The sequence below is a fragment of the Hyla sarda genome, chromosome 2 (assembly GCF_029499605.1).
Source record: "Hyla sarda isolate aHylSar1 chromosome 2, aHylSar1.hap1, whole genome shotgun sequence".
Lineage (NCBI taxonomy): Eukaryota > Metazoa > Chordata > Amphibia > Anura > Hylidae > Hyla > Hyla sarda.
The window spans coordinates 119,015,442-119,037,162 of record NC_079190.1 but is presented as its reverse complement, the minus strand read 5'-3'; the positions used below and the strand labels follow the sequence as shown (position 1 = coordinate 119,037,162).

At 44.0% G+C, this 21,721-nt stretch overlaps 2 protein-coding genes across 8 annotated transcripts in view; one reads left to right on the top strand and one right to left on the bottom strand.

Moving 5' to 3' along the window:
* ZC3H13 (zinc finger CCCH-type containing 13) overlaps window positions 1-11,841 on the bottom strand; it is a 104,784-nt gene extending 92,943 nt beyond the window's left edge. For 4 of the 7 annotated variants that reach the window (XM_056555398.1, XM_056555400.1, XM_056555401.1 and 1 more), the window contains exons 1-4: window positions 11,460-11,840; window positions 7,615-7,700; window positions 6,932-7,065; window positions 3,968-4,077 (exon numbers count right to left, since the gene is read on the bottom strand). In XM_056555398.1, the coding sequence (XP_056411373.1) occupies window positions 3,968-4,077; window positions 6,932-7,065; window positions 7,615-7,699 (329 nt within the window). In that variant the 5' untranslated portion in view covers window position 7,700; window positions 11,460-11,840. Of the gene's footprint in view, window positions 1-3,967; window positions 4,078-6,931; window positions 7,066-7,614; window positions 7,701-11,459 lie in introns of all 7 variants that reach the window. The other 3 variants (XM_056555399.1, XM_056555404.1, XM_056555403.1) reach the window with 3 other exon arrangements.
* Window positions 10,072-19,230, top strand: LOC130357399 (uncharacterized). The gene is made up of 4 exons (XM_056560092.1): window positions 10,072-10,168; window positions 11,489-12,026; window positions 15,822-15,900; window positions 18,952-19,230. Exons 1-4 carry the CDS (start codon window positions 10,072-10,074, stop codon window positions 19,033-19,035), a joined length of 798 nt encoding a protein of 265 aa, XP_056416067.1. The 3' UTR covers window positions 19,036-19,230.
* Window positions 19,231-21,721: the final 2,491 nt, after the last annotated feature.

Below are 21,721 nucleotides of genomic sequence, written 5' to 3'. Positions count from 1 at the left end.
CCTACCTAATGTGGGGGAACATGATGCCTACCTAATGTGGGGGAACATGATGCCTACCTAATGTGGGGGAACATGATGCCTACCTAATGTGGGGGGAACTACAAGGTACCGTTCATCGCGGTAGGAGGGGTAGTCTTATATGGCGAATATATCCCAAACTCTATATTTTAACTGTAAAAGTTGGGGGTCGTCTTATACGCAAAGTCGTCTTATACCGCCGGCATATACGGTAAGCCCTCACACAATGCGGTCAGACTAAAAATAAAGATTTATGGCTGACAGAATAAGTCAACACAAAAAAGGGAAAAAATTATTTTATTGTAAAAAGGAGAAATAAAATAAAAAGCTATATAAATTGGGTATCACCATATTTGTAAAGACCCACAGAATAATTTTTACAGCACAGTGAGTGCCATGAAGAAAATAGAAACACCAGAAATTTTTCACACAAAAAAGCTCTGCATGTATGTACAAAAATTTACCACCAATATAATGTACAATATGTCATGAAAAAACAATCTAACTTCACCCGGTAAAAACATTCGCTCAGTAAAGAGTTATTACCACTTAGACACATATCAGATTTGAAAAATGTGACTGTCAGAGTAAAAATAGACCACAATACGAAGCGGTAGCAGACACGCCCCCTCCACGGGAAAGCCAAAGATACACAAGCACTGTATCTCCCAATTTCCCATACATATACATGGAGGGGAATGACTGCCACCGCTCTGTGTGGTGGTCGATAGTAATCTGTGCACGGAGAGGAGGTCACTTGGCAGGAGATCGTGGTGGGCCCAACTGCTAGAACCCCCTGCGATCAGACACTGTGGATAGGGTATAAGAACTTATGTACCAGAGTTCCCCTTTAAGGGGTTAAAAAGGGTGTTCCGTAATAATTTTTTTTTTCACTCTATACAAAAGTATATGGTACAAAGTAAAATAGAATATCAAACGTTTCCCACAACCCCTAACACACACTAGCCCAAAATGTCATGTTTATAGCTTGTTGCCTAGTGTTAGGACCTGTAGTTCTGCTTTGTATTTGAAGGCAGAATCCTCTCATCCACCACATGTAATTAAAGCTATCCCTAAGGGGCAGTTTATACGAGCCAGGAGGGTGTGCTCTGATCAGGACATATATGAGAGACAAGTTAAGGACATTGAACATAGATTTTTGAGTAGAGGTTATGATCAGGAACTGATAACACGTACTAGGAGGGATGTCAGTGGGATTGATCGACAAAAACTATTGGTTAAAAACTGGAGGGACCAAAAGGGAAATGAGGTAGTACGATTTATATCCCGATACAACAAGCAGTGGGGGACGATGAAAAATATCTTTAAGAAATATTGGCCCATACTATTACGTGATAAAAAGCTGGGTGAGATTTTACCAGATACCCCGGCACTGACACCCAGGAGATCCTCAAACCTCCGTGACCTATTAGTATCTAGTCATTATGTTCCTCCTAAAAACACGATTTTCTTAATACCAGGGGACACAAATGGGGGAATGTGTGCTGTGGTAATTGTGCAGCCTGTACATTCATGGAGCGCTCGAATGAATTTGAGGGTACTGATGGACAAAGATTCAAGATTGTTCACTTTGTTAATTGTAGGACATCTAATGTGGTTTATTATGCGCAATGTCCTTGCCGAAAAACATACATTCCCACAAGGGAATTAAGGGTGAGGATATTGGAGCATATTAGAGACATCAAAAATAGTAACCACTATGACTCAGAGAAATTAAAATGGAAACCATTAGCCAGACATTTCCACGATTACCACCAAAGTAATTGGAGATTATTGACATTTAAAAGGATTGATAGAGTGTACGGTGGTAATAGAGGGGAAAATATGGCAAGAATTTTGCAACAGAAAGAGACTAAATGGATTGTGAGATTGGATACGGTGAATCCTAGGGGACTTAATGAAAACCTGAACTTCAGTTCATTTTTATAAGAAGTGTTTTTATTCTTTGATTTTAATTGCCATTTGTGTTTCTAGACTATACCCGAGAGGTAACTCACCTGTTGAGGGATATATAAATAGCAAGCTTTGGTGAGCACACATTACCTCCTGACGAAGTGGGGAAACCCACAAAACAACATTTGTTGAGGTTGCACGGGGTCTTCTGATGGTCACTGGAAGTATGCCTGTCACAGGTAATGTACTGATTTGATGTAATATTTTGATCATATAGGGTCTATGGTTGACATTACCTTACAGTATTGTATGGAGGAGGTATCTTTGTTATTTGGCATACTCCACTATTATGGTTGATGTTACCTGGGATCTCATGCATGATTTGGGGTATATGTATTTTATGGGTTAGGGGTTGTTTGTCCAGTTATCAAATTTTTCTCTATTTTTTCTATTAATAAAGCTTATCTATTTTTGGAATTTATGGTAGTCATTTTTGTGGTGACAATTATAGGTGCACATATGTAGTTCTGCTTCAGCCTTCTAGTCAACACTAAGTAGGAGGAAGGCGAGCTAGCCGAGATATACCAACCAGCCAGGGGACAGTAATTGTATGGTTTTGGCATAACCAATCACAGGTCAGTTTTGATATCTTAACCCCTTAAGGACGCAGCCCATTTGGGCCTTAAGGACGCAGACAATTAAATTTTTCCGTTTTTGTTTTTTTTCTCCTTGCCTTCAAAAAATCATAACTCTTATATTTTCATCCACATACTAGTATGAGGGCTTGTTTTTTGCGCGACCAGTTGTCCGTTGTAATGACATCACTCACTTTACCATTAAATGTATGGCGCAACCACAAAAAAAATACTATTTGTGTGGTGAAATTAAAAAGAAAACCGAAATTTTGCTAATTTTGGAAGGTTTTGTTTTCACGCCGTACAATTTACGATAAAAATGACATGTGTTCTTTATTCTTTGGGTCAATACGATTAAAATGATACCCATGACAACATACTTTTTAACCAAATTAGTATGTTTTAAATCCCACTATTTTGAAGACCTATAACTTTTTCATTTTTCCGTATAAGCGGCGGTATGAGGGCTCATTTTTTGCGCCGTGATCTGTACTTTTTATTGATGCCATATTTGCTTATATAGAACTTTTAATCCATTTTTTTTATAAATTTTTTGGGGAATAAAATGCTATAAAAAAGCATCTATTTTGGACTTTTTACCTTCACACCGTTCACCGTACGGTATCATTAACATTTTATTTTAATAGTTCAGATATTTACACACGCGGCGATACCAAATATGTATGTAAAATATTTTTTTAACACTTTTTGGGGGTGAAATAGGGAAAATGGGACAATTTACTTTTTATTGGGGGAGGGGGTTTTTCAATTTTTTTTTACTTTACACTTTAATAGTCCCCATAGGGGACTATTTATAGCAATCACTCGATTGCTAATACTGTTCAGTGCTATGTATAGGACATAGCACTGATCAGGGTTATCGGTCATCTTCTGTTCTGGTCTGTGGGAAGGCAGATCAGAGCAGAAGACGCCGGGAAGGCAGCGGAGCAAGGTGAGGGGACCTCCGGCTGCCGTGCAGGATGATCAGATCGCCGCAGCAGCGCTGCGGGCGATCCGATCATTCATTTTAGTGACCACGATGCTGCAGATGCAGAGATCTGTATTGATCAAGGCATCTGAGGGGTTAATGGCGGACAGCCGCGGGATCTGCCGCGCATGGGCCGGGAGTCACGCCGATGCTCGCGGTTATGCTTAGGACGTAAATGTACGTCCTGGTGCGTTAAGTACCAACGCACCGGGATGTACATTTATGGCGCTCGTCGTTAAGGGGTTAACAAGCTCTGGTAAAGTTAAAGTTGAGCTGGGATTGGCTGCTGTGAGAAAACAAGGCTATACAAACAAAATTAGTCTTAAAATACCATTAGGAACAGTTTTTAACCATATTTCTTTAACAGAATATAAAAGGATGGATCTACATGAGAAAAATTGGTATTACTTACCTTCTGTAAGTACCGCTATAACTTTTTCCCCTTGGCGATGGGCCATGAACATATCTACAAGTGTTACCATACACACAGTTACCAGTTTTCATCCAGTTACGACACTGAGTCTGAAAGAAATACAAGCAATGACTGTTTCTATAAAAGCAAGTAAAACAATTACTATAAAGTCATACTATAATGGCTATGATCTGCTGACGCATTCTATGTTAAGAATGTTAGATAGTAGACTCTTCCCATCACCCTTATAACATAGCATTTGCTTAACCTCCTAATGACCAAGGAAACTTTTGCATTTGGATTTAAGTTTTTACCTTCTCAACTAAGAAGCATATTTTCCATCTACAGAGGCATATAAGGGCTTGTTTTTTGTGGGACCAATTGTACTTCGTTCTGGTAAGTTCTATCACATTAATACCCAATTCATATAGTTCTTGTTATGTTTTACTACTGACAAAAAAAAATAAAAAAATAAAAAAAGGAAGAAGCTTTAAATCGATATATTTTAAACTCTAGTTTTATCAAAATATTTTTTCTTACAGGTAGCTATGTTAGATCTAGTTGCGGTGAGCTAATCCGACCCCCTGAACCACCAATGATGCAGCGTATAACTGTTTACATTTGTGGAACCTAAACAGTCAAAGACCAATCCGAGTTGGCATGCTAAAAAGCAGCTAACAATACTATACTATGGGAATCCGTCTATGGAAGCTGTATGTAAACTAATCATAAACCCTCTGAAAATACTATACATTGTGCCGATTTCAATGAATGGACAAACACTGCTCAGCAGATTTCATTTATACTGCCATATAATGAAAAATATTTAAACGAACCCTTTCAACATTATGTAAAAAAGCCTACCACACACCATGGGGGAGTTTTATGAAAACCTGTCCAGAGGAAAAGTTGCCTAGTTGCCCATAGCAACCAATCAGATCGCTTTCATTTTGCAGAGGCCTTGTTAAAAATGAAAAAAGGGATCTGATTGGTTGCTATGGGCAACTTTTCCTCTGGACAGGATTTGTTAAATCTCCCCCCATATCTGTATCCTGCCAAGAGTCCCAGCCAAGCAGCCTCTGGTGATTATTTCTTCATCACTGTGCTGGTCTATCTATATACCATCAGTAAAGAAGCAGTTTGGGGTGCTTTTTTGCCCATATAATACTAAATTTACTCCCAACATTCCTGTAATCTATTTCATCTTCGCTCAGCTGCATCTATACATTTCATTACTGAAGCTATGTCACATGACCATTTTTCAGACGAGAAAATTAAATTTTCATGTGTGACAAGAAGTGGCTTCTCCTGTGCCAGCTAATGTCCTTTGAACTAGGGATCGACCGATTATCGGTTTGGCCGATATTATCGGCCGATATTCACGATTTTGGACATTATCGGTATCGGCAATTACCTTGCCGATATGCCGATAATGCCCCCCCCCCCCCCCCCCCTCCACAGCCAAAGACGACCACCGCCCCATTGCCTCCCCCATTCCTGGTTTTATAATTACCTGTTTCCGGGGCCGGCGCTACTTCTGGCTCCTGCGACGTCCTGCTCGCTGCGCAACTCAATGACGAGTGACGTCCTCAACGCGACGTCACCGTTAGTGCGCACAGTGACAGCTCAGGACGACGCCGGGGCCAGAAGTAGCGCGGACCCCGGGAACAGGTAATTATAAAGCCGGGGATGGTAGAGGCAATGGGGCAGCGGCGGTGGTGGTTGGACTAGGGAGGACCCCAGGACAGGCATGGGGAGAGAAGCGGGTAGCGGCGGTGGTCTCTGGCCCCGCAAAAGAAGCTGCAGTTCATTGATTTAAAGCACCCGCTTAAAACCATTGATCTGCAGCAGCTTCTGAGGAGCTGGGTGGGGGGTGCATTGGAAATAGCCAATAACTTATACCGGAATATCGGTATAAGTTATCGCCTGTCGGCCTGAAAGGTCACAGATTATCGGTATCGACCCTAAAAAAAAAAAAATCTATATCGGTCGATCCCTGCTTTGAACTACAGGATTTTACAACACCTCCTGGCAGCTTTGACATATCCCAGCTCTGCTCTACTTTCTCATCTCTGTGTTACCCCCATAAACATAGTGCCGCTGAATAGAACATTTCTGCCCTGACCAGTGATATAGCAGGTGAGTCTATACTGATGAGCTGTAGTTCTACACCGCCCCTGACTCTCTATTTTGTCCTATGAGATACAGCCTGCCACTGCTCTCCTGGGTGTAAAACTAGGAGACAAACTGAACCTGTGTGTCATCTGATGCTCTATATCAGTGGTCTTCAACCTGCGGACCTCCAGATGTTGCAAAACTACAACTGCCAGCATGCCCGGACAGCCAACGGCTGTCCGGGCATGCTGGGAGTTGTAGTTTTGCAACATCTGGAGTTCCGTAGGTTGAAGACCCTGCTCTATATAGTGTCACAGATCATATGCTGCATTTATGTATGTCTCAGAGCAAAAGGATTGATGACACTCTGGTGTCTCTGAAAAACTAGACGCATCATTAAAAATGCATTTGGCTTAAAATAACCACATCAGAAACTAAATAGGAATATAGATGGCAGACAATTTGCGTATGCCGCAACAAACAGAATAGGTAAACACAAGAGCCTCTAGTTTATTATTTAATTATAGCCTATGCTGCTACGTCACATAATGCATTAGTAGGCTAACACCCAAAATGTAGTCCACTTATTGGTGTGATCCTAGCCTAATAGAGAAATACTCAAAAGGAATTGCTGGAAATGTCATTCCCTGCCATAAGGTTTTAAAGTTGCTGCAAAATAAAGCTTTCCTTCAAGGGAAGGTCCACCAGCATTGGATTTCTCCGCTGCAATACCACAGCAAAACCTGCATGTTTTGTATGCAGATCTTTATGTGGATTGCACCCTATGCATTGCAAAGGATGAAATCTGCAGTCAGAAGTGTGTGCGTGTGTGAAAAAGTCTGCTCTTACCTCTGCACTAGTCCCTGTGCTAGGTCCAAGCCTTTCAAAAACACTTGGTCTACGTGATGTGCTATCCGATATGGTCTTGGTATTTTCTACTGTAACCTTCCGTCGGATTTTTGACATCTTGTTCTTTTTCTTTCCTATTAAAACGTAAAGATATTTTCTTTAACACAGAGCATCTTAAATTCCTAAAGGCATACTTCAACCCCATTAAGAATCTCCCTAAAACATTACTGTCATTTAGAAAAACTTTTGGCACGTTAAAGTTTTTATCAGTTGGGGGGAAAAGCGTACAGCTGAGCGCTTCTCCCTCTGGCTCCTTACATGAGACAAGCCCCATATGTTTATAAGGGGTTTGCTTCATGCAGCATGAGAAAAATAGCATGGAACTGGTGAATGACACTTTCCCGCACGCTTCCCTCATCTATATCTAGAGATAGGTGGGTGTCTGAACACACACTTTTTTTATGACAACAGACACTTTGAATGTACTTTGAAATAGTAAGATATTCAACCTGACCATCTCTATAGTAATCCTAAGAACTATGAACCTAGATGACATTACAAACAGCAATCCAGAGCATTGTATTTCCAGATTAATGGGATTTCCATATTAAAGGAGAACTCCAGAATATAAAAATTGTCCTCCATACTGCCGGCAGAAAAAAAACGAATAAAGATGTACATACCTTCCTTCGCTCCCCAGGGCCTCCGGTAACCGGCTCCGGTCTCCGCCGCGATCCTCTTCCTGGTTGCCCGTGGTCGGCGAGTCATACTGCACTCAGATGGATAAAGGAAAAGAACGTAGTTCAGCTCACCACTCGCTGCGGACATCAATGGATGGATGGATGGATATGCGGCTATCATGCGGTTTTGCAAGCAGACTTGGAGTACGGACAACAACAGAAAACCTATAGGTGCATTAAAAATAAACGCCGACGCGTTTTGAACTTGCTAAGAGTTCTTAGTCATGGCCATAACTAAGAACTCTTAGCAAGTTCGAAACGCGTCGGCGTTTATTTTTAAGGCACCTATAGGTTTTTTGTTTTTTTTTTTGTTCCATGTTTTAAATATGCGAAGCAAAAGTTATGTTTTACTTATTTTTGTGAGCTGGACACCCGACCTCCATTCCTTTGCTCCATACTGCACTCAGCAAATCAACGGCGGCAGTGAAGTCCCAACTCGGCCGCCGATAGGCTGAGCGGCAGTGTGACGTTTTCGGCCCAGGCAGCAGGTGCCGGTGTAGTGAAGAATTTTGAGTCCTGAAGCGTTCTCACACTGCCGCTCAGCCTATCGCCGGCCCAGTTGGGACTTCACTGCGGCCAATGATTGCAATATGACTGCTGAGTGCAATATGACTCGCTGACCACCAGCAACCAGGAAGAGGATCGCGGTGGAGACCGGAGACGGTTACCGGAGGCCCCGGTAAGCGAAGGAAGGTATGTACATCTTTATTTTTTTTCTGCCGGCAGTATGGAGGACAATTTTTATATTCTGGAGTTCTCCTTTAATGGAACGTCGAGTTCTAACTCTACTTACAGGCATTACCCTACTGAAAGGCCATGTTCATGCAGAATTCTGCACAAACAATCCGCTGAAGCAGAGTCCCATTGATTTCTATGGGATTCTGCTTCACTGTTCACACGGCAGAATTTCCACGCCAGATGTTTCAGCTGCAGAAATTCAGATTACGGCGTCCGCAGAAACAATAGACATGTTTGTTCTTTCTGCGGATTATGAAAGGAAATGCATTTCCGTCTATAAGACAGTGTATTTCTGAGCCGTCCTAGCACCAGCATGTTCGGCCCGCGCTCCGCTGTTAGTGGAATGTCCGCTAAGGAAAACTTTTTGCTAGAAATATTTTGATGAATACGTTTTCAATATGATTGGGCGTCAAGACATTTCTTGGAAACTCCATTGTGATAATGGTTCTCATATGTTGACCATTATTGCTTTAATAAATAAAAAAAAAAATGATATATTAGGTCATTTTAGGCTATGTTCCCAGAATGTACCATAAACAAAGCCATTGATCACATAGATTTCAGCTGCGGATGGGCCAGCAGACCCATTAGCAGTAATTCTCAGCTATTCCATACAGCCTAGGTGTCCAAACTGTGGACCTTCAGCTGTTGCATAACTACAATTCCCAGCATGCCCGAACAGGGGCTGCTGTATTGTAGTGGTCCACAATCTATGATTATCCAGCTGTTGAAAATGACAAGTCAAAACAGCCCAATTGCAGTTTTGTAACAGCCTGAGAGTTACAGGTTGGGAAACACAGCTGTAAAGGCTACAGAAGAGGAACTAAACACAATTTGTAATAAAGACTGAATAAAACAAAATTCTTTCATAGGTGTCCACCTATTTTAAAATCTCCCTCACATCTCTGGTACCGGAAAGGCTAAGTTCACAATACGGAATTTCGGACTAGAAATCCGCTTAGGAATTTTGGTAGAAAATTGCAGTGTAGCAGAATGCCAGCAATAGGATTCCGCTGCACGGTGTACACTACGGAATTTCAGCGACAGACGTTCCACCGCTGAAAATCTGCCACCTAAAGAATGGTCTAGTCCTTTCTTTAGGCGGAATCCACGCCGCAGACATCGCAGTCTATGTGAACGACAACGTCCGCGCGGTCCTAGCTCTGAGACCCTAGCTGATCAAAACTTTTCACATCTCTGAGACATGTCAGGAATTTTTTTGTTAAATGACACTTTGGTTTTTAAAAACGATTACAGATTTTAGAGTGGAGCTTCTTGCTAAAAGGTTCACTACGGCGGTTAACTTTTTTGGTGACAATCCTGCCCAGACTGCCAGCATAAAAAAAAAAAAAAAAAAATCTCGATTTACCTCCAACCACTCCCGAGGTATCACTGCCCCATCCTCCTCTTTGTGGAGGCATCAGAGTGCAGTTCAGCCGATTGCCAGCTGCAGCGCTGTCCCTCCTCGGCCAGTGATTGGCTGTCTGACAGTGTTTCCCAACCAGGGTGCCTTCAGCTGTTGCAAAACTACAACTCCCAGCATGCCCGGACAGCCAAAGGCTGTCCGGGCATGCTGGGAGTTGTACTTTTGAAACAGCTGGAGGCACCCTGGGTGGGAAACAGTGGTATGATGTATTTGGCACCCCAGCAAGAAGGACACTGATGCTGAACCAATCAGCCCTGAACTGCAGTCCGACGTGCGACCCCCAGCCCCCCAACCTGGAAGAGGATGGAGTAGCAATACTGGAGGCACCGGGAGGTAAGTCCAAGTTTTGAGGAATTTGTTCCAATGCCAGCAGCCTGGGCAGGATTTAAAAAATATATAAATAAAATAAAAAGTTAAGGGGTATTCCACTGGAATATATTTTTTTTTTAATCCACTGGTGCCAGAAAGTTAAACAGATTTGTAAATTATTTCTATTAAAAAATCCTAATTCTTCCAGTACTTAACTGCTGTTATGATCCACAGGAAGGTCTTTTCTTTTTGAATTAGGTTTGCTATGGGGATTTGCTCCTGCTCCCGACAGTTCCTGACATGGACAGAGGTGTCCGCAGAGAGCACTGTGGCCAGACAGAAAAGAAATTCCAAGAGAAAACAACTTCCTGTGGATCATACAGCAGCTGATAAGTACTGGAAGGATTAAGATTTTTTTTTAAATAGAAGTAATTTACAAATCTGTTTAGCTTTCTGGCACCAGTTGATTTAAAAATAAATAAATAAATAAAAGTTTTCCAGTGGAGCACCCCTTTCAAGTCAACAGCTTTTGGTGCAAGACAGCACTGAGCATTCTACAGTGTATATATGGCATACGGTATGTAATTGTGAGCTGAAAGGTACATGCTACACACTTCCCCATGCCCCCACATAATACCGCTGGGCACTGTACCATGCTGTGGTGGGCACAGGAAAGTACCACAAGCCAATGGCCAGGCTGCACAATATTTACTGCTTAAAATAAGTACGTTTTTTTTGAATCAACTGGTGCCAGAAGGTTAAACAGATGTGTAAATTACTTCTGTTAAAAAATCTTTACCCTCCCACTACTTTTTAGCAGCTGTATGCTACGGAGGAATTTTTTTTCTTTTTTGTCTTGTCCACAGTGCTCTCTGCTGACACCTCTGTCAGCATCAGGAACTGTCCAGAGCAGCATAGGTTTGCTATGGGGATTTTCTCCTGCTCTGGACAGTTCCAGATACGGGCATCAGGTGTCAGCAGAGAGCACTGTGGACAAGACAAAAAGAAATGCAAAAAGAAAAGAATTTCCTCTGCAGCATACAGCTGCTAAAAAGTACTGGAAGGGTAAAGATTTTTTAATAGAAGTAATTTACTAATCTGTTTAACTCTCTGGCACCAGTTGAATGTTTTCCATCGGAATACCCCTTTAAGGGGAGAACAACTGGTACCCAACATCTTATCTTTCTGGGGCTTGTAGTTCCACAACGAGAAAGCACCTCAAACACGTGGTGAAGGACACCTGAGTATCTCCACCAAGCAGAAGGAACTACAAGTCCCAGCACACGCCGGTGCCTTCCCCGTGTTCCCTTCTCACCGATTTTCCTTGTATTGCGGCGGCCTAAGCCGCCTGCCCCAGAGTCCCGGGCCGTGACCGCTGTGTGTCTGGTGGCCGCTCCCGGGAGCTGAGCGGCGTCTCCCAGAGCCGCGGACCGACCGAGCACCCGAGCACCGCCAAGCCGCCCGCCGCCGCCTCCAGCCGCCTTCCTACCAGGCAGCCGCCGCCTCTGCTCCTCCTTCCCCCTCCTCCTCTTTTTCTTCTTCTTCCACCACTGCGGCCCCCACTGCTGCCGCCACGGGTCCCGGGCTCCGGGAGCGATCGTGACGCAGCACCGGCTACTAGTTACTGGGCGAGGGGGGAAAGAGCAGAGCACAGGCCGAACACTGAGGCCGCCGCTAGGCCTGCCGGGAAACGCAGCTCGCGAGGGCAAGCGCCTCAGCAGCCAGGCTACAGCCTCCGGTCCGAGAGCGGCCACTGCGCATGCGTCCTGTCAGCCGCAAGGCCCGACGGGAAGGGACAAATATTTAGGAAGCTGCACCAGTCTACAAAGCGGGGAGGTCTGGAGCTCAGCTGGGGGACAGTAGTGAGGAGCAGAGATCTCCAGTATGGCCAGGACCCTCTATGCTTTACTCTATAGAGATAGGGGCTACTTGGATTTGGGGATAGCTTGTAGGACCCTATAGAAAGATCAATAGCGTTTCCCAACTAGGAAGCCTCCAGCTGTTGCAAAACTACAACTCCCAGCATGCCTGGGCATGCTGGGAGTTGTAGTTTTGCAACAGCTGGAGGCAACCTGGTTGGGAAACACTGGCCCATGACATGCATGGACCTCCTGCTTCCTCCATGCAGAGTAAGGCCCCATTCACACTATACATTCTTTATAGTCTACGGAATTATACCATAGTCTACACCAGTGGTTTTCAACCTGCGAACCTCCAGATGTTGCAAAACTACAACTCCCAGCATGCGCGGACAGCCAACGGCTGTCCGGGCATGCAGGGAGTTGTAGTTTTGCAACATCTGGAGGTCCGCAGGTTGAAGACCACTGGTCTACACTATGGAATTTCATTGACAGACGTTCCACCGCTGAAATTCTGCCACCTAAAGAATGGTCTTGTCCTTTCTTTAGGCAGAATGCACGCCGCAGGCATCGCAGTCTATGTGAATGGCAACATCCGCGCGGTCCTAGCGCATTCGGAGTCACCAGACGGAATTTTTCACGCCGGGGATTCTATAGTGTGTGAATCCAGCCTAAGATCTTGCACCTCCCCTTCAGCGGCTCTGAGACCCTAGCCGATCAAAACTTTTCACATCTCTGAGACATGTCAGGAATTTTTGCATGCACTATTTCTTCCGTTACCTTCTCCCGTCACAAAATAACGTCCATTATTAAAAACGGGTTATGACTAATTAGAATGGATAATGTAAAAATCCCATACACTATAATGGGATTTTGTAACGGCCGATTTTCAGGGTTTTCAAAACGGAACATATAACGGATCTTTAAAAAACGGAAGAATGTATAGTATGAAAGGAGCTTAATAAGGAGGAGGACCCATTTTATACATGTATTTTAGGGTTGCGTTCACACTGTATTCTGAGGTTTAAAAGAAAAATAATACAAAATTAGCCTCACATTTTAACCGCTTAAGGCTACAGCCAATTTTTACTTTATTATACTTACATTTTTTTTTCCTCCTCTCCTTGTAAGAGCCTTAACTCTTATTTTTCCATTTACGGACCCATAAAGGGGCTTGTTTTTTTGCAAGACCAATTAACCAAAAGACCAATATTTTGTATTGACCAAACTAAAAAAACATGTTTGAGTTGGACAATTACAACAATACCCAATTTATATATTTTTTATGATTCACTAGTTTTAAAGGGGTACTCTGGCGCTTAGACATCTTATCCCCTATCCAAAGGATAGGGGATAAGATGCCTGATCGCGGGGGTCCCACCGCTGGGGACCCCCGTGATCTTGCACGCAGCACCCCAGTTAAAATCAGTCCCCGGAGCATGTTCGCTCTGGGTCTGATTACTGGCAATCACAGGGCCGGCAGGGTGTGATGTCACACCCCCTCCCATAGGCTTGCATTGAGTGGCAGAGCGTGACGTCACACGGGGCGGAGGCGTGACCTCACACTCTGCCGGCCCTGTGGTCGCCGGTAATCAGACCCGGAGCGAACAAGCACCGGAGTACCCCTTTAAGGCTAAGTTTCCACTTGGTTTTTTTTTCTGGCAGTTTTTGGAAAACTGCCATTGCAGTTTTTGAGCCAAAGCCAGAAGTGGATCCATAAGGAATAGGACATATAAAGGAAGGACCTACACTTCTCCTCCCTTATGGATCCACTTCTGACTTTGGCTCAAAAACTGCAGAGGCATATTTACAAAAACTGCCAGAAAAAAACAAGTGGAAACTTAGACCTTAGACCTATGTGAACTTTCATTGATAAAACAGGAACCATCAGAATCCCAGACACTAATGGGGGAGATTTATCAAAACCTGTGCAAAGGGACAGTTGCCCATAGCAACCAATCAGATCCCTTCTTTCATTTTGCAGAGGCCTTGTTAAAAATGAAAGAAGCAATCTGATTGGTTGCTATGGTAGCCACTTTATCTCTGGACAGGTTTTGTTAGATCTCCCCCACTGTATATACAGTTCAAGCTAGGGTGTAAGGGTTCGTTCACACTACGGAATCTCCGCTCGCTGAATTCCGTAGTGTGGACATGGCCTAACACTACACAGTGCATCTCCAGCTGTTGCATAACTACAACTCCCAGCATGCCCATGCATGCATGGGCATGCTGGGAATTGTAGTTTTGCAACAGCTGGAGACACACTAGTTAGGGTGAGATTTATCAGGACCTGTGCTGAGGATAGGTTGACAAGTTTCCCATAGCAACCAATGAGATCCCTTCTTTCATTTTGCAGAGGCCTTGTTAAAAATAAAAGAGGCAATCTGATTGGTTGCTATGGGCAACTGGACAACTTTTCTTTGCCCAGGTTTTGATAAATCTCCCCCAATATCTCCCTTTGGGATACTTTAGGTATTTGCCATATAGACACATAATATATTGTTGTAATGTCCCCAGCTTCCCAACCATCATTTATAAAGAAACACATATACAAATGGTGGCACAGCCTTTATTGACAGCAAAGATGGTAGAAAATAAGGTAAGTTATTGTGGAAGAAGGAGACTTTGACCAATCATATAGGGCATGGATGTGGTTAGGGTATTAGGGTTTTTTCTTTTTCCTGAATAGCCTTTTACCCATGCGATTGTCCTCGGTCTGAATGATGATAGGATGATAATAATCCGACCATGCAGGACACACAAAGCTAAAATCATTAAAGATCTTGTGAGTTTTAGCTGTGATTTCCAATGGTTGTTCCACAAGGTGCCCAGTTTCTTCAGCATTTGGGTAAATCATAGCAGGACCTGCCGTCATGTTTGCTGGTGGTCTCATCCTTCTGGCTTCCACATCTTCCCAGTTAATGTCTGAAAAAAAACAATGTCTCCTGTGTCGCATGTAACTCCTAACCTCTGAAACTGGTCTTTACAAAGCAGTCTACTTATGATGTTTACTGAGTCAGGAACCATGGGTAAAATATATCAGATATCCTGTAAACTGAAAGCTGTCCAGTTAGCAAGTTATATAGGATGATGCCAATGGAATAGTAGTCCACTCCTCTCCCATGTGCCTTGTTCTTTACAAGTTCTGGGGCTGCGTACCCCGGTGTACCTCTGGTCTTCCGGAAAACATCTCTCACAGCAAGGCCAAAATATGGCCATCTTGGGTTAGAAGAATGTTTGCCGGTTTGAGGTCCCTATGGACAATGGGGGAGATTTATCAAACTGTGTGAGAGAGAAAAGTGGAGTGATTTTCCCACACTAGCCAATCACAGCTCAGCTAACGAGCTGTGGTAAAGTGAAAGCTGAACTGTGATTGGTTGCTGTGGGGAAATCACTCCACTTTTTCTCTCACACAGTTTGATAAATCTCCCCCAATGTCTTTACTGTGTAAGAACTGTACGCCACAAACCACCTCAGCTGTGATAAATGTTGCTGTTCTGACAACAAGAGGACTGTACCTTAGGATAAAGTTATGCAGATCCCCTCTGGTGGCCACCTCCATAACATAGTAGACACTCCGTAGTGATTGGAAGGCTGCCAGGGCATGGATTAAATAAGGACACTGGTGGGAGAGTTGGAGGACATCACGCTCTATAAATATGTGTCCATATCTTGTGAACCACTTCTTTTTTGTTTCTTTAATGGCCACATATTCTTTTCGTATGATGTCTCTTCCTAAGTAGACTTTGCCATAACCTCCTTTCTTTTTCTATGTGTCTCTTCTCAAACCTCTTGTGCCTAACCGCTTTTCTCCCAAGGTTACTGTTCCTGCTCCTGTTTCTGACTCCTCTGATGTCTTCGCTGTCAAAGAGATCCTTGCTTCCAAGATCGTCCGAGGTAAAAGATTTTTTTTTTAAATGATTGGGAGAATTGTGGCCCTGAAGAAAGGTCCTGGGAACCTGAGGCCAACATTTTTGACAAGGAGCTTGTCCGCAGATTCCTGGGCTCCAAAAAGAGGGGGAGACCAAAGGGGGGGGGGGTACTGTTACACCGAGCGCTCCGGGTCCCTGCTCCTCCCCAGAGCGCTCGCGGCGTTCTTCTGTGTGCAGCGCCCTGGTCAGACCCGCTGACCGGGAGCGCTGCACTGTTATTACCGGCGGGGATGCAATCCGCGTAGCGGGATGCGCCCGCCCGCGGGTCGCATCACAATCTCCTCACCTGCCCCATCCTCCTGCTGTTCTGTCCCAGCGTGCGCGGCCCCGCTCTCTAGGGCGCACATGCGCCGGCTCTCGGATTTAAAGGGCCAGTGCACCATTAATTGGTGCCTGGCCCAATCAGTGTTTTACACCCAAGCACTACTTAAACCCACTTCCCCTTCCTGTCCTCGCCGGATCTTGTTGCCTTAGTGCCCTGTGAAAGCGTTTAGTGTGTTCCCAAGCCTGTGTACTCAGACCTTCTGCTGTTGCCCCTGACTATGACTCTTGCTCCCTGCCTTGACCTTCTGCTACGTCCGACCTTGCTCTTGCCTTGTCCCTGTGTACTGCGCCTGTCTCAGCTGTCAGTTGGGGTTGAGTCGCTATCGGGTGGAATGACCTGGGGGTTACCTGCCACTGCAAGTCCATCCCGCTTTGCGGCGGGCTCTGGTGAAAACCAGTGTTCCCCTGGTACGGCCCACGCCATCACCCCACTGACACCGAGGATCCACCTCCAGTGTCCTCGCTGCATACTAGTCCGGATCCTGAATATATATATATATATATATATATATATATATATATATATATAATTATATATATATACATATATATTTATGTTTATAAATTTTAACCAGAGAATCTTGTTTCTCACCGTCTTTAAGTGTATCTTTGCAACCATGTTAGTGGAGTGCTGCAGTGACAGTTGACCTTTTGGATGTTTCTTTTATCCGTACTCATCTGTTTCCTTCATGCTCTCAATATGGCTGTCAACGTGCTATAGCAATACAGATCACCATCCTTTTTCAGCTTTTCCAAGGCAGCTAGGACTATACTTCCATGGTTGGCCATCATAGTTGTCTTGGTCATCATCATCACTATCTATGTGGGGGCTTTTGAATTTTTTTTTATTGATAGCCACCATAGGTGGACATCCAATGTAGTGTTATTTAAACCATACATAGATGGATAGAAAACAACCATAGAACCAGTGATTTAAGATGGCAAGTAATAGAACAGATAATGCAAGGTGTGAATAGGGAAAGTAACAAAAAGCAGCTTCTCCGTAGGGAAGGATCTGGATAACAGAACTTGAAACTATCCAACCTTCAGGATTTAATGAAATATGTAGTTTTAGACCGTTCTTATAATATTTATAATATTAGAAAGTATAAAGTACAATGTATTTGTAAAAATGTTATTAATATATTTATAGAACGTATCTTAACTAATTGAAAGTAGGTGTGCATATACGTACATAAGGAGGTCTTTCAACAGGTTCAGGTACGCATGAGTAAGGGGGCGTGCCCCTCGAAAAGTCGCGTCATATCCTGTTGCCTCTGAGCTGTGAATACCTGGCTGAATTGTAAATGTTGCATACTGCACTTTATTGAAAAAAATAGAAAAAAATTAAGAAGACCGGCTGGTCGTTTATACTCTACTGCAGGGGTCCTCAAACTACGGCCCGCGGGCCACATGCGGCCCGGGACATTTATCCGGCCCGCCGCTGCCTGGGACATCCCTGTGTCCCGAAAGATGTTTTCGGGACACAGGGATGCGCTCTCGGAGGCCCCGCGTTTACTTTAAAAATGCAGGGGCTGCCGGGAAGGTGGCGCACGCAGGGACGGCACTGATGCCGTGCGTGCGCCCATAGCAACGGAGCGTGGAGGAGCGGGGCAGCGATGAGGACGTGCGCTGGCCAGCTAGGTAAGTGTTACCAGAGGCACGTCAGCTTCGGTGCTCCGACCACCGCTCCTTTGGTCCCGAGACTTACTGCTATGTCCGGACACTGTATGGCTGGAGGCTGTATGTCTGTGGGGGAACATACTGCACCTAATGTGGGGGAACACTGCACCTAATGTGGGGAGCTATACCGCACCTAATTTAGGGGATCTATACTGCACCTAATTTGGGGGATCTATACTGCACCTAATGTGGGGGATCTATACTGCACCTAATGTGGGGGAACATGCTGCACCTAATTTGGGGGATCTATACTGCACCTAATTTGGGGGATCTATACTGCACCTAATGTGGGGATCTATACTGCACCTAATGTGGGGGAACATGCTGCACCTAATGTGGGGAGCTATACGGCACCTAATGTGGGAAGCTATACTGCACCTAATGTGGGGAGCTATACTGCACCTAATTTGGGGGATCTATACTGCACCTAATGTGGGGGAACTGTACTGCCAACCCTAATGTGGGGGAACTGTACTGCCAACCCTAATGTGGGGTTACTGTACTGCCAACCCTAATGTGTGGGAACTACAACCTAATGTGGGGGATCTATACTGCCAACCTAATGTGGGGGGAACTGTGCTGCGTACAGTGATAGTCCACTTATAAGATATATAAGTGTGCATAGGAATTTGTTCATGTTTTGTTATCTATAGTCCGGCCCTCCAACGGTCTGAGGAACCGTGAACTGGCCCCCCGTTTAAAAAGTTTGAGGACCCCTGCTCTACTGGAACAGTGAGTTAATCTTTTCATGTGTATGCTAGCACTGCCTTTGCGTATAAAGCCCAGGAACTTTATGTATACTGCATGTTTGGGAGCTACGAGTGGAGCTCCGCACCTGGTGATTGATTGCAGCACCACAGAACTTTGCTTATTGTGAGTCATTTCATCTGCCTGAACTCCTTTTCTTCTTCGAACCTCTTTGTAAGGGTATGCTTTTGTGTATTTTTTTTTCTTTGAGATCATATCCATATGAAATAATGTATACTTTCCTGTCTGTTATCTTTTCTAGGCACCATTACCTGTTACAGTAAGTCAATATGCCATCCTGCATTGTGCAGGGCTGTACATACTCCTGGTACAAGAAAGATCCTAATATAATTTTACATAGTTTTCCAAGAGACCTTAACACAATAAAGACCTGGCTTTTACAAACCAAGCAAGATTTTGGAAACATAGATGATTTTTTCACAACGTGTTCTGGAGGGAACCAAAATTGGAGTATATCATATATGCTCCCAGCATTTTACTGCAGGAATCTCTGAATTTTTTATGAAAAACATAAAAAAAAAGTTTGTGCACTGACTGAGAGTTTACCTCAAGCCAAAGACAAATATATGAAAGTTGGGATCAGGTTGGTCACTCTCTGAACCAACAACCCATCCTATGTGTTTTTTGTGTAGAAAACAAACTTTCTGTATTTAAATGTTCCTTGTCATTTAAATAAAAACTTTTGATATGTGGTAAGTTTTTATCTGAGTGTACAAACCCCAACCGCTCATAAGAACAAGCTCAGAGAAGTGTCTGCTTAGCGCATTCTTTTCTAGGTCTGTGCCACAAGACCTAGATGGGCTTTCAATGTAAGTCTATGTGTCCCTCCAGATCTCATAGACACAGAACGGGAGAGGAGCACATGGCAGTGTGGCTCTCTCTGCTCATTCTTATCACTGGTCAGGGTCTGAACTCTCAGACTCCGACAAATTATTGATTTGTCCCCAGGACATGTCAAAATTTTACGTTAAACGGGTACTCCGGCCCTAATGTGTCTTATCCCCTATCCAAAGAATAGGGGATAAGATGTCTGACTGCGGGGGTCCCCCGCAACTTATCATTCAGCACCTACCTTAATGAGCTTTCCGCAATGCTGGAGGCTCCGAGTGTGCAGCGTGATGACCACGGGGCCGGAGTATTGTGACATCACGACTCCTGTGTGATGTCACGCCACGCCCCCTCCCATAGACCTGTATTAAAGGGGGCGGGGCGTGACGTTACACAGGGGTGGAGTTGTGACGTCACGATACTCCTGCCCCTTGTTCGTCAAACTGCACACTCGGAGCCTCTAGCGCTGTGGAGAGCTCGCAAAAAGTGTATGCTAAATGACAGATTGCGGGGGTCCCCAGCAGCAGGACCCCCGCGATCAGAGATCTTATCCCCTATCCTTTGGATAGGGAATAAGATGTATTAGGAGTACCCCTTTAATTGTCAGGTATGCTTTAGAGCACATTTGTCATAAGGCAAAGATGCTGAAATGAGAGGATCTATAAGATGCCAATATAGGGTTAAACCAGTGGGCGCACCAACAGTACAGCCTAATTAACAGTTGTATTAAGAGTCTTAGGCTGGGTTCTCCACATCATTCAGGGCCTTTTTCACAGAATTAATCCAGCCCCTGATTTACTAAGAGTGGAGTGTAGTTTTCTTTGTGGGTTTTAATTTCCCACAATTTTTTCTTCTATGGTATTTACTAAGGTTTCCCTACATTTTGCACTTTTCCCTACATTTTGCTTTTTTTTTACACATGCTCTGATCTGTCGGGTTTTCCTCTGAAATCCTCCACATTTTGTGTGGAATCCTTAGTAAATATGTTGTTTTTTTGTGAAAATGTCGGGAACATGCCCCTTTTTGATGGCCAAGCCCCTTTCCCCGATGGGCACAACCATTTTTCGGGTTTTCTCAGTAAAATGGAGAGATAGTCAGGTTTTTCTCAGTTCTGGGGCGCCAAAATCTGACGCACAACCCGACAAAACATGTTGGGTTTGCAATAGTAAATGAGGACCAGGATGCCCTGTCAAATGAATGGACAACATAACGAAACCTGAAAAACTTAATTACAATCTGTGGGGCCTGTAGGGCTAAGCTGGGGTCATGCAGCTGACCATCCCTGGTCCATTTACCACTGCTGAAAAGATCCTGACTCGAACCTTTCAGCCTAGTTAAAGGGGTATTCCAGGAATTTTTTTTATCTGACTATGCTACAGGGGCTGTAAAGTTAGTGTAGTTCATAATATAGTGTCTGTACCTGTGTGTGATGGTTTTCTCACAATTCTTCTGTGATTTTCACCCCACTATTTATTTTTAACAGCATACAAAATGACTGTTGTCTCAGATTTTTCCCGGGTTGCAATGCGGCCGAGACCTGACTCACTAGTCAGCTGATGACAGGGAGCCTGTCTGCTTCAATGGGTGGAGGGATCAATCTGCAACTAATGCAACAGCTGTAGGCACCCTGATTGAAAACCACTGGTCTGCAGCTCATGTATGTTTTAATGGGTGGGGTGGCTGATGTGTGGGAGGGAGGAAAATGGAATTGTGGGAGTTGTAGTCAAAAAGAGAAAAGTCAAACAGGAAATACTAGTTCACAAAAAGCTAGCCACAGTGTTATGGTAATCTCACAGCATAGCCATTTAGCCCCAAGACAAGCGCAGATCCTTCCTAAGCATGTCCATTACTGTCTGCCAGGTACGTACTAAAACCACCTTATGGTGGATAACCCCTTTAACCAATTGCGCATCTGACTCTCATCCTAAACCTCCAACTTTGTGTCTTTATTTTAAATAATGTGGTATACCGCTAAACACCCAGAATCCATATCAAAGAGCTGTATGGCTGCTGTTCTGAGTACTCAATAGCTCAATCCTCATTTGGCATGTTACAGATGTCTCAAGATATTGGTGCCTGGGTAATTTTTAAATTTTTGACAACCACAAATAAAGTCTACATTATAAATAAAGTAAATCATATACTCTTAAACCCATATATTTTCTGGAAGCAGACACCTGGCA